At 44.9% G+C, this 12,667-nt stretch overlaps 1 protein-coding gene across 6 annotated transcripts in view; it reads left to right on the top strand.

Moving 5' to 3' along the window:
* LOC127419719 (plakophilin-1-like) overlaps positions 1 to 12,667 on the top strand; it is a 40,869-nt gene that overhangs the window by 16,694 nt on the left and 11,508 nt on the right. For 4 of the 6 annotated variants that reach the window (XR_007893715.1, XM_051661370.1, XM_051661373.1 and 1 more), the window contains exons 7-10: positions 2,893 to 3,010; positions 3,228 to 3,380; positions 3,468 to 3,635; positions 7,347 to 7,500. Coding sequence is in view for 5 of the 6 variants with exons in the window: in XM_051661370.1 (XP_051517330.1) it covers positions 2,893 to 3,010; positions 3,228 to 3,380; positions 3,468 to 3,635; positions 7,347 to 7,500 (593 nt within the window). In the remaining variant the exon portion in view is untranslated. The remainder of the gene's footprint in view (positions 1 to 2,892; positions 3,011 to 3,227; positions 3,381 to 3,467; positions 3,636 to 7,346; positions 7,501 to 12,667) is intronic. The other 2 variants (XM_051661372.1, XM_051661371.1) reach the window with 2 other exon arrangements.

Below are 12,667 nucleotides of genomic sequence, written 5' to 3'. Positions count from 1 at the left end.
ATATGAAAATGTATTTATTTATTTATTTTTATTTTTTATCCCCTTTTCTCCCAATTTGGAATGCCCAATTCCCACAACTTAGTAGGTCCTCGTGGTGGTGTGGTTACTCACCTCAATCTGGGTGGAGGAGGACAAGTCTCAGTTGCCTCCGCTTCTGAGACAGTCAATCTGTGCATCTTATCACGTGGCTCGTCATGCATGACACTGCGGAGACTTGCAGCATGTGGAGGCTCATGCTATTCTCCGTGATCCACGCACAACTTACCACGTGCCCCATTGAGAGCGAGAACCCCTAATCGCAACCACGAGGAAGTTACCCCATGTGACTCTACCCTCCCTAGCGACCAGGCCAATTTGGTTGCTTAGGAGACCTGGCTGGAGTCACTCAGCACACCCTGGATTCGAACTCTCGACTCCAGAGGTGGTAGTCAGCGTCAATACTCGCTGAGCTACCCAGGTCCCGAAAATTTAGGTTTTTAAATTTTTTATTTACTTAGGAATGCTTCAATTTACAAAGAGATACAAAAGGTTTTCACTGTTTTTACAGTAAATAATTTCCATTGAACATTGGACCTGTTGAACACATGACAGGCCAACATTTTTAAGAGAGCCTTTATCACACTTCCACGTTCGCACAGTGAGAGCTTCGCTTAGTAGCGTAAAACAACTTCTGCTGCATCCCCATTCACTTACGCTTAGTAGTGTAACCCAACTTCTGCTGTGCCCCCTTTCACTGATCGAGGTCCCCTTCGAGAGAATTGGCATGGACCTCGTCGGGCCATTACAGCGGTCAGCACGTGGACATCGCTTTGTAAATTTACAAAGAGATACAAAAGGCCAACATTTTTAAGAGAGCCTTTATCACACTTCCACGTTCGCACAGCGAGAGCTTCGCTTAGTAGCGTAAAACAACTTCTGCTGCAGGCTGTTTCAATGGCAGAGCTCATTGTGCGAAATTATTATGGTCTATTTTATGTACAATTCATTTCAAATAATTTATCTAAACTAGAGGTCAACCGAAAGACTTTTAACACTACACAAGCCTGAAACACACCGAGGAATCTCATTTTGAAATGACGGAGACTTGGCTCTGTTACAGTGTTCTATTCTTAATATTTACCAAATGACCAAACTTTTTAAAGCCTATATATTATTATTCACAATACATGATGTTGGAGGCACGATGTATGTGCTTACGAGGGACATTTCCATATAATCGCAGTTTTCTTTGCATGCCCTGGCTTCAATTTAAAAATGTAATTATCAGAGGAACACGGGGGAATAAAAAACGATCAGCAACTATCGGCATATACTTATGCCGATAACAGATAGTTCCAAAAAAACAACTATCGGCACCGATTAATCAGTAAAACCGATATATCGGTCTGTCTCTAATCTAAACAGACCTACCTCATCTTTCAATCATTACTCATGGATGAAGAAGCAAAAAAAATGATGTCATGTTATTTAATGATTTTAAACATGATGTATGTGAGCAGGGAGCACTTCACAGAGTATAAGTATGTGTTTTGTTTTTAATTATTATTAGAGGAATCCAAGAATAAAATATAAACAAGAGTACATTTACACATTAAAAAGCATTAGAACAAGACAGGGGTATACAGTATGGCACAAAAAAAAAGTATATTCCAAGTAAAGATTGTACAGAGTATGAGCAATGATAATGATCACATTGCTTTCATGCACTTACTTTTTATAATCTCAATGTATGTTTTAAGGTCCATTTTAAAAATGTAAAAAAAAAAACACAAAAAAAACATGTCCATCTCACAGTCCGATTACAGAAAATAAGACATTTAATTGTTGTAAACACTGAGTTATATCCTCACGGTTTGAGTGCGATGATTGGGGAAGCATTTGCTGGCGACCAAATGCAATGTAAATATAAAAAACAGATGAAAATGTCAGTGTCTACAAATGTATTATATTTAAAATAAACATGAACATGCTGCAATATTGAAAACAATTACATTAAAAAGACTTCAACGTTGACTCTTCGGACTTGAGTTGAGCACATTGTTCCTCTGGCAGTGTTGGTTAAGTTTGTGTGACTTCCTATTGCTAATCTAAGTGATATGCTGTCAAAGACAGCATTTTATACCAGTTCTGTTGTGGCAGCGGGGGCGTGATCGAGTGTCCTTCCAGAGAGAGAGAAAGCGGTAAGGGCGCTTACACCTGTACTAAATTATGTCTAACACCTGTCTCTAATTCCAGTGAGCGTGGGGAGAGCGGCATATAAACAGCCATGCCACTGCCAGAAGAGTGAGAGAGAGCGAGTCAGAACACAAGTTTGGTGTGTCTGCTGTCAAAGAGGACTGACTCACTGTGTGGCCGTGAGGCCTGATTGTTATTTTAGTTTGATTTGCAGTGTGGCCGTTGGGCCCGTGTTTTGTTTAAATAAACTGAACTGTTTGAGAGAACCTGTGTTCCGGGCCCTCCTTCCTTGAACGTCTTCACATCTGTTTATTATCAGAGGCAGATCACGAGAATAATTCTGAGAATAATTGACCCTCCGTCTGACGGGCTTTGCAGAACATCTCATGATTGTAGATTTCCATGAACAGCACGAGTCTCGATTAAATGTGCTCTTGTAGTTGTAAAATTGACTGTATATTATTCTTATGTGGGCTAGAATGCAGTGTGGCATGCATCTGCCATTTACACCATCGAAGGGATAGTTCACTCAAAAATTTTAATTGTATCATAATTTATTCACCCTGATGTCGTTCAAAACCTGTATGACTTTCTATCTTCCATAGAACACAAAAGGAGGTTTTGGGTGAACTATTAATTTAAGTTTAGTGAAGGACCCGTTGGAAAAAAGGGGCTGCCGTAAACTGTATTAATGCTTACCTATGGTTACACTCACAGAAACCTCAGCTATGCTAATGAGGAGCACAGGAGATGTATGCGAAATTGCCCAGGACTGATTGACTCGCTTATGACACACGTTCAGTCTGAGGTGGAAAGTGGCCAGCCCGATGACAAGGTTACCATGCTGTCCTTTTTATTCAAGTTATTTGCAAGCACAGATATCTTAATAAAGCTTTCACGTTTTACATTGCATGTTTTATCTTTATTGGACTTTTTTGTTTTATTATTATCTATATATTATCTGAAAATATGTAGTGCAACAGGCTATAAGTAAGCAGAGAAGTAACTTTAGTCTCTTGCTGTTCTTTTTGTTTTTGTGACTTTATGAGCAGTCAGTGGAAAACTGTGTCTGTATATTTCTTAACTTGAGCTATCAGTTGGAGAAGGAGGCCCCTGACCACTTCAAACAGTTCCCAGTTGAGGCCCCGCATGAGAATACAAGCAAAAAGAGCATCTTCAGCCCCAAGCGCACCAAGACACAAAAGGTACAAGCTTATCATTAACCACACACTAGTTCGGATAGCAGTTTAAGTGATGTCTTTAATACATTCACCATCCTTTTATGTGATAAGAAGTTTAGCTTCCCAGAAATAATGGAGGGTGAGCCTGAAGGAGTAAGTTGGCTTTACCACACAAAGTCGCTGCAGTTATACCTGTCTCTGCTGAGCTCTAGTCACAAAGAAGCCACTCTGGAGGCATGCTGTGGAGCTCTACAAAACCTTACTTCTTCAAAAAGCCCGGTATGTACACAAACATTGAACTTGAATACATACATGCTTTAATGCTCAGTCTTTTTTCAGGGATCATCTGGTGTTTTGGGTCTTGCAAAATCATATACCCTCACCCAGATGACCCAGTCGTGGTTAATCAGGCCACATCTTGTGTTCAAGTGGAATGCAGTTTCCCTTGGCAGTCCTCTCTATATGCAAAGCCATCTAGAAGACATTGCAGCTGCCTCAGTCTGCACAAAATTAAAATCATATAGCAATTACACTGTCTGGCCATAAAAAAAGTTTGGATTTAATTAAGCAGATACTTAAGAGCCTATAATTGGATCGTTATTGCAGTGATTAATATGTTTCAGCCGGCAAAAATTATTTTAACCCTACTGATGCAGTGTGTTGCTTCTAATTTCTTAAACAACCATGTCGGATGATGTATCCTGTGGTCGTGTAAAAGATGTTACTGTGTTTCTCTTAAAAAAAAAAAAAAAAAAGTATTCACAGACATCTTTAAAGTTAACCAAAAAGTAACAAGAATGAAGAAGAACATCCTGGTTACTTGCGTAACCTCCGTTCCCTGATGGAGGGAACGAGACGTTCTGTCGATGTAGTGACACTAGGGGTCACTCTTGGGAGCCCGAGACACCTCTGGTCTTTGATAAAAGGCCAGTGAAAATTGACAAGTGGTATTTGCATGCCACTCCCCCAGATATACGGTATAAAAGGAGCTAGTATGCAACCACTCATTCAGGTTTTATGCTGAGGAGCCGAGACAAGGTCCGGCCATTTCAGCGAGTAGTTCAGCATTGTGGGAGGAGGGACACAACGTCTCGTTCCCTCCATCAGGGAACAGAGGTTACGCAAGTAACCAGGACGTTCCCTATCTGTCACTCACTTGACATTGTGTCGATGTAGTGACACTAGAGGTCCCTATACAAAACGCCGCAACTGGCTGAACTGTGTTACGTGAACTGGCAGTGTGTGACAGGCAGACAACTGTGTGCCTCGTAGCCAGCGCACCAGGCTGACAAGTAACCTCCCCCAACATAGTTATGAGTGTCAAACGGCCCTTTGGGGACAAGTCGACTACCCAAAAGATAGAGACAGGCTAACCCAGTCCTGGCCTCTTTTCCCCTTCTTTTTTTCCACTCCCTAAAAAACAAGGGGGATTATCCGACTGGGCCGCCAGGTCTAGTCGGGGGGTGTCCCTCCCAAGGGGAGGACACCATGGAGACCACACCTCGCCCAAAGAGAGGGGGGGATATTTAAGTGGAAATACGTCTTGCCGACCATGTGGAGAAGTCTCATGGTAGATCCTACCCAACAGGGGAGGAGTTACTACAAACATGGAGACTGTGGCAGAGGGGGCTCTGCCAAAGGAAGACGCATTTTGCCAACAGGGAAATGAATTAGCGGAAGATATACATCGCATGGGGTTACCTTACAGGGAACCGCCACATGCGGAGCACCTACCCAAGAACAGGGCTCTTAGATAGCACGTGTACTGGGCCGGCAGCGAGTCTCTCTGAAAACTCAACTGCCACAGGGCTTGGAGGAAGTCAACCAGGGAACATAGTTTGTGAACACTACTGGGAATTAATGGCGCACGTCTTCAGCTCAGAGGAGGTGAAAGGCGCTATGTGCAAGTGATACACCCAGCCAGCTATCCCGGGCTTATCCGATTGTTTTGCGTGCCACTACCTAGGATGAAACCGGTTCCACCCGGAGGTTGTAGAACCTTGCAAAGGGCCCAGGAGGCCACTACACCTCTGGTAGAATGGGCTTGTTACCGGGGGCGGCACGTCCTGGGCGTGATATGCCATTGCTATGGTGTCAATGAGCCCGTGAGCCCAGGAACCAATCATTGAGCCGCGAGGGTTCGGGGGACTAGGGTGCTGGGGAATGGGCGGTCCCATTGGGGTCCCCAAATCGCCCCCCGTGCTAGCTGCGCTGGCCTCATACCTGTAGGTTTTCTTACAAAAGCAAGCCGTGACCGCAACGTTGCCATGGTCATGTTCTCGCAGTGAGTACATGAACCATCCACGAACGCTGTCTCCACGTGAGTCGTGCCCAGACACGAAAGACAGCAATCATGACCGTCTGAAGTTGAGAGGTAATGACTGCAACCAGGAATAACACACAAACGGAAAGGCATCTTTAAAAAGATGCGTCTTTAAAAAGACGTTCCGTGTGTGCCGCTCTTTTAGATAAATATACTCTTTTAGGAAAATATACTCTCTTTTTTCTGCCGTAGCGCGCAGGGGCGTTCTCTGCAGTGCACCAGTGCAGAGGAGGGAGAAGCCGCTGAAATGCGCCTTCAGATCCAGCAGAGGTGAATGAACAGTCAGCTCAGTAAACATCGACCGTTCGGCTCCGAAGAGAAAATCTGAATGAGTGGTTGCACGCCAGCTCCTTTTATACCCGGATGTCCGGGGGAGTGGCATGCAAAAACCACTCACCAATTTTCATCGGCCTTTTATCAAAGATCAGAGGTGGCTCGGGCTCCCAAGAGTGACCCCTATTATCACTACATCGACACAACATCGAGTGAGTGACAGATAGGGAGCAATGTATTGCATTCTAAAGCCACTTTTTGTATTGTCTTTTTGGTAACACTTTACAGAGTAAGGTTCCATTTATTAACATTATTTAATGTATTAGTTATAATGAACAAACAATTAACAAAATGTTGTTTACAGCATTTATTAATCTTTGTTAATGTAAGTTTATAGAAATTAAATTGTTCGTTGTTAGTTCATGTAAGTTCATAGTGCATTAACTAATGTTAACAAACAACTACTGATTTTAAAAATCTATTAGTATATGTTGAAATTAACATGAACTAAGATTAATAAATGCTGTAAAAGTATTGTTCATTGTTAGTTCTTGTTAACTAATGTTAACTAATGTTGACAAATAGAACCTTAATGTAAAGCGTTACCGTCTTTTTAAATGCTTTACTCATGTTCCATAATGATGTAATGCATTTTAATTATCTGTGTTATTATTTTTTTATAATATATATATATATATATATATATATATATATATATATATATATATATATATATATATATATATTATTTATAATTATTCAAATACAACTATTATAATGATTTAATCATTATATATTGAATTATTGTTATTTGTTTCAGATTGTAATTGTTCTTAGATGTGCACATGTACCTCATTCCTAATCTGGTGAAATGTCGATGTTGTGTTATTAGATTTGTATAAATGCATGTGAAAATAAAGTAAACCTGGAGTACTTTGCATTCATAATGTACGTTGCTGCGAACCGCTTTGTGGATTTATAAACCAAGTAAATTGCAGTCTTTTGCAATTTAGAAATCACACTTTGCCATATCGTGTTTTCAATTTTATTTTGATTAATTGTGAAGCCCTACTCTGTGGTGTTACTGATTGCTCTACTCCACATTGGTCCAGTGATGCCAAATTTACTGAGGGCCTTTAAGAGGTATTGCCCTGAAAAACAAACAAACAAGCCAGACATCAATAGGCATGCTTTCCAGGCCTGTTTTACTTGCCATAATCTTCATACTTGGCCCTCTTCCTCTTGTGGGCTTCTTCCAGGTGATCCTCACATAGCCAGACATTCTCCTGGAATTAATATTTTCTTTTTGGAGTAAAATTAAACTAAAATTAAATTAATTTTCATCAGTTGTGTTCAAGTTAATACACTTGTTTATACACTTGACTTCTGTGCAGATGTCCACTATGATGAGTCAGACCATCATTCAGAAGATGAATGGCCTCTCTGTCATTTCCCCTCTCCTTAAATCGGGAAACTCTGGCTTACAGATGATCGCCATGTCCTTGGTGGGGAACATGTCCAGGGTGTCATTTCTGTTGGAAACTTTGGGTAAGTGTTTTTTTTAATACCTACTGTAAGTACCTGTTGTGTTGTCACAGCAATGTGTTAGTGACGATGTTTTTCATGGTCTTAAAGGAATTGTTCACCCATAAATTTAAATTTGCTGATAATTCACTCACCCTCAGGCCATCCAAGATGTATCTGTTTCTTTCTTCATCTCTGTGAAGTGCACTCATGAGAGGGATGACGTAAGCTCATTGGTAAGGTCACACGTCACGTGGAGGAGGAGTCAGGAAGCGTGTCATTGTTTACATCATTTTTTTTATTATAATTATTTGGAAATTATTTATTTATTTATTTTATATTGTTTTGAAATTGTTTTGGTTTGTGAACGGCACTTGGTCTGTTCTCTGTGCAAGTTTCTATTGTAAACAATGATGCGCTTCCTGCCTCCTCCTCCACGTGATGCGTGACCTTACCAACGAGCTTACATCATCCTTCTCATGAGCGCACGTCACAGAGATGTACAGAAGTGAACATTTGTAGTTAAAAAGTATATAAGTATTGTTTTGTTTCTAAAAATAATCAATCGTTTGGGTTCAGAAGAATTTTATTTGTCGACTGGAGTCGTGTTGATTATTTTGATGCACCCTAAATATGCATTTTGGACCGTCAGAAAATGGAGTACATTCACTTGCATTGTTTAAAGGAGGAGGCCTGAAATGAAATCCTAAATCTTAAATTCTGTTTTGTTGAAGAAAGAAACTCAGATACATATTAGATGGCCTGAGGGTGAGTACATTATCAGCAAATTTTCATTTTTGGGTGAACTGTTCCTTTAATCACAAACACTGCTTAAATCAGCTGGGTTTTCCTCATGAATCAGTGAATTTAGAGAGGTGATTCTCATGAAACTGGTCAAGAAAATGTGCTATTTAGAATGATTCAGAATCCGAATGAGCTTTATTGCAAAGTGTTCTCACGTACACAAGGAATTTTTTTTGGGGTGATAGGAGAAACAAGTGCGCACAGAACATTACGGTGAGACACAGAATATAAAACAAGGTAAGAGTATAAATAGACATACAAATAATAGGACATGTAACAGAATGGCGTATGTGCAAGTGGTAATGTATGTGCAAGGTAGGGGTATGTACAGTTATTGAATTAAATATGTGAATTTACATTATTGCACTATGGGGGAGTCCTGAGGCAGTTTAATTGTTCATGTAGAAAATGGCCTGAGGGTAAAAACTGTTCTTGTGCCTGGATTTCCTGGCGCTCAGTACTCCGTAGCGCCGGCCAGAGGGCAACAGTTCAAAGAGGGAGTGGGCATGGTGTGTGGGGTCCAGACTGATTATACCTGCACGTTTCCTCACTCTGGAAATGTACAGGTCTTGGAGGGTGGGCAGGGGGGCACCAATAATCCTCTCAGCAGTCCTGACTGTCCGTTGTAGTTTCCTTTTGTCTGATTTGGTGGCTGAATCAAACCAGACTGTTATAGATGTACACAGGACAGACTCAGTGATGGCCGAGTAGAACTGTGACAGCAGATTCTTTGGCAGGTTAAACTTGCTCAGCTGCTGAAGGAATTACAACCTCTGCTGAGCCTTCTTCACAATAGAATTTATGTGTCATATTTAACACCAAATCAACACATGCACACACACAAATTAAGTTATATTTTCTCATGTTTTGCGGCAAGGAGACAACAGTTGTAAAGATTTATAGTCAAAAAGTAGTTCAATTTTAGTCTGTTTCTCACCCAAAACTGATGGTTTCGCTTCCGAAGACATGGATTAAATCACATGAGTTGTATGGATTACCTTTATGCTGCCTTTATGTCCTTTTTGGAGCTTGACATTTTTGGACTCCATTGACTTGCATTGTATGGATGATAAAATTAATAAATCTTTATTTGTGTTCTGTAGAGAAAGAGAGTCTTATACGTTTGAGACCACATGAGGATTAGTAAATGATGAGAGAATTATAATTTTTGATAATGATCACAGTAACGCATTTAACGTCTTGGTTACTTTCATAACGTCCGTTCCCTGATGGAGGGAACGAGATGGTGTATCGATGTAGTCACTCTAGGGAGCCCCAAACACCTCTGATCTTTGAGAAAAGGCCAATGAGAATTGGCGACTGGAATTTGCATGCCACTCCCCTGGACATACGGGTATAAAAGGAGCTGGCTCGCAACCACTCATTCAGGTTTTGTGCTGAGGAGCCGAGGCAAGGTCCCGGCCATTTCAGCGGGTAGTTCAGTGTTGTGGCAGGAGGGACACAACGTCTTGTTCCCTCCATCAGGGAACAGAGGTTACGAAAGTAACTTTCTCTTTTTCTTTCTCGCCAAAAAAGAATGGAAATCTTGTTCAGCTGGGGGCCATTAAGTGTCTGTGTCAGGGAGGTGTCCCTTCCCAAGAGGAGACCACACCCTACACGAAGGGGAGGTAATTGTGTGGAAATACGTCACATGATCTTACCGAGCTTGTCGGCAGTGTTGCACATGGAGAAGTCCCCGTAGTAGGTCCTACCCAGACGGGAGGAGCTCTACAACACGGCGACTGGTGGCAGATGGGACTCTGCCCAAGGAAGACATGGGTTTACCAACGGGTAAACTGTCTTGCGGAAGATACATCACACGGGGTTACATACAGGCAACCGGTGCATGTGGAGCACCTACCCCAGCACAGGGCTTATTAGCACACGTGCTGGGCTGGCATCGAGTTTCTCCGCCAACTCGCCTGCCAAAGGGCTAAGGAGGAAGGACATCCAGGGTCCACGACCTCGTGAACACGGCTGGGGGGTAAAAGCGCACATCTCCGCCTCCAGGAGGGGGAAGGTGCTATGCGCAAGCGGTACACCCGGCCAATTGTCCCACAAACTTACCAGTTCGTAACTGACAACACACGGGACGAAACCGGCTCAACCCGGAGATTGTAGAACCTCGCAAAGGTGTTGGGTGTTGCCCAGCCCGCTGCTTTGCAGATGTCTGCTAAAGAGGTGCCATTGGTCAGATCCCAGGAGGCCGCCACACTCCTAGTAGTGTGTGCTTGTAGCCCCAGGGGGGGGTGGCACGTCCTGGGTGTGAAATGCCAAAGCGATGGCGTCAATGACCCAGTGGGCAATCCTCTGTTTGGAGACAACGCTCCCTTTCCGTTGTCCTCCAAAGCAGACAAAGAGCTGCTCAGAGCGTCTAAAGCTCTGCGTGTGATCCAGATAGATGTGTAAAGCATGCACCGGGCACAGCAACGACAAGGTTGGATCTGCCTCCTCCTGGAGCAGCGCTTGCAGGTTCACCACCTGATCCCTAAACAGGGTCACGGGAACCTTGGGCACATAGCCCGGTCGGGGTCTCAGGACCACGTGAGAGTATTCCAGACCGAACTCCAGGCACGTGTCGCTGACAGAGAACACCTGCAGGTCCCCTACCCTCTTGATGGACGTGAGCGCAGTTAGGAGGGCAGTCTTTAAAGAGACCGCCTTTAGCTCAACTGACTTCAGAGCTCAACCTTGGCTCCCTGCAGGACCACGGAGAGATCCCATGAGGGAATGAAGCACGGTCTGGGAGGATTTAACCTCCTCAAACCTCTAAGGAACCTGATGATCAGGTCGTGCATTGTGGTGCGCCACCATAGCGGCCATGTACACCCTCAAGATGGGGGAGACAGCCGCCCCACCAGCCTCTCCTGCAGGAAGGAAAGCACAGACCCAACTGCACATCTCTGGGGGTCTTTGCATTGGGAAGAACACCACTTAACGAACAGACACCACTGCAAGACATACAGGCGCCTTGTAGAGGGAGCCCTAGCCTGAGTGATCGTGTCTACCACCGAGGGAAGCCTCGGTCAGGGCAGACCAGAGCGGGCAGTGGGAGGATTCCCAGGAAGCGAACAGGCTTACCTGTGCTTGACCGAATCGACTCCAAACCAGCTAGACCACCTGGGGGTGGAGTCTCCACTCTCCCCTCAGCATGACCTGTTACGACAGCCCGGGATTTGAGTGGCTTGCAATGACTTGAGTCGCTGCTGACTCCAGAGGAGGAGACAGCGGGCGTGTTGTGACATGCGACGCAAGGCAAGCCTCCTTGGCGGCTACTGTATGCTACCATCGCCGTGTTGTCCATCTGGACCAACATGTGCTTGCCCTGCATCAACGGCCGAAGCCTCCGCAGGGTGAGCAACACTGTAAGCAACTCGAAGCAGTTGACATGCCAACACAGTCGTGCCCTGTCCAGGAGCCCGCGACTGTGTGCCCGTTGCACTAAGGGGAATGCAAGGCCCGTCCAAGGGCTGAACAGGTAGCAGCAGATCGGCGTGATGGGGGGGACATACCGGCGGGTGGGGCCTCGTGGCGGGGCGGAGCCGGTGGCACCACGTTGAGGGGGCTCGGACCCTGAACTCGTGGCCGTGCTGAGTCTGGGGACATCGAAGCACTTACCTGGCTCCGGGTACCCACCATAGGACCAGTCAGTGATGGGCGGGTGTGTTGTGCCGCAGCTGGGCGCACAGGGGCGGGGGGCCCACCTTCACAGCTTCATGCCTGCCATAAATGTGCAGTGTCCGGCGATCGCAATAAGGATGGCCATAAACACCAGCTGTGTGACCCAGGAAATTAGGAAACCACTCCTTTTCTAAACATGTGGGTACTACAGCCTTTCGGGCATGAAAGGCAACAAAGGATTCTCCTCCTGGCCCTCCACGGGGGGATGGGGTGGTCTGCTTACCATCTCTAGGCCTGCAGCAGGTCTCCACGTGCCTGGGTCGCCCGTCTCGGGGGTGGCTAGAAGCCTTCCTCGGGTTCTTGGCGGCGGGCTGTGAGACGGGGGAGTGTCTGCTTCCTGCGGGTGGCTTCATGCCAGGGCCGGGTGTTGTCACCACAGGGGGACGCCCCAAGCAACGAGCAGACAGGGTGCGGGATCTTGATCCACGACGGGGAAGGATATGCTGAACAGCCTCCGTCTGCTTCTTAACCGCCGAGAACTGCTGGGCAAAGTCTTCGATGGTGTTGCTGAATAGGCCGACCTGGGAGAAAGGGGCGTCAAGGAACCGTACCTTTTCAGCCTCCCTCATCTCGACCAAGTTGAGCCATAGGTGGCGCTCCTGGACCACCAGGGTGGATATTGCCTGCCTGAGAGTCCGCGCCATGACCTTCGTCGACCCAGAGGGCGAGATCGGTCGCCAAGTGAACCCTCGTGCAGTTCTCTTAG

This window comes from Myxocyprinus asiaticus, chromosome 29, assembly GCF_019703515.2.
Source record: "Myxocyprinus asiaticus isolate MX2 ecotype Aquarium Trade chromosome 29, UBuf_Myxa_2, whole genome shotgun sequence".
Taxonomy (NCBI): domain Eukaryota; kingdom Metazoa; phylum Chordata; class Actinopteri; order Cypriniformes; family Catostomidae; genus Myxocyprinus; species Myxocyprinus asiaticus.
The sequence above is the reverse complement of the archived record's forward strand: the minus strand, read 5'-3'. Positions and strand labels throughout refer to the sequence as shown.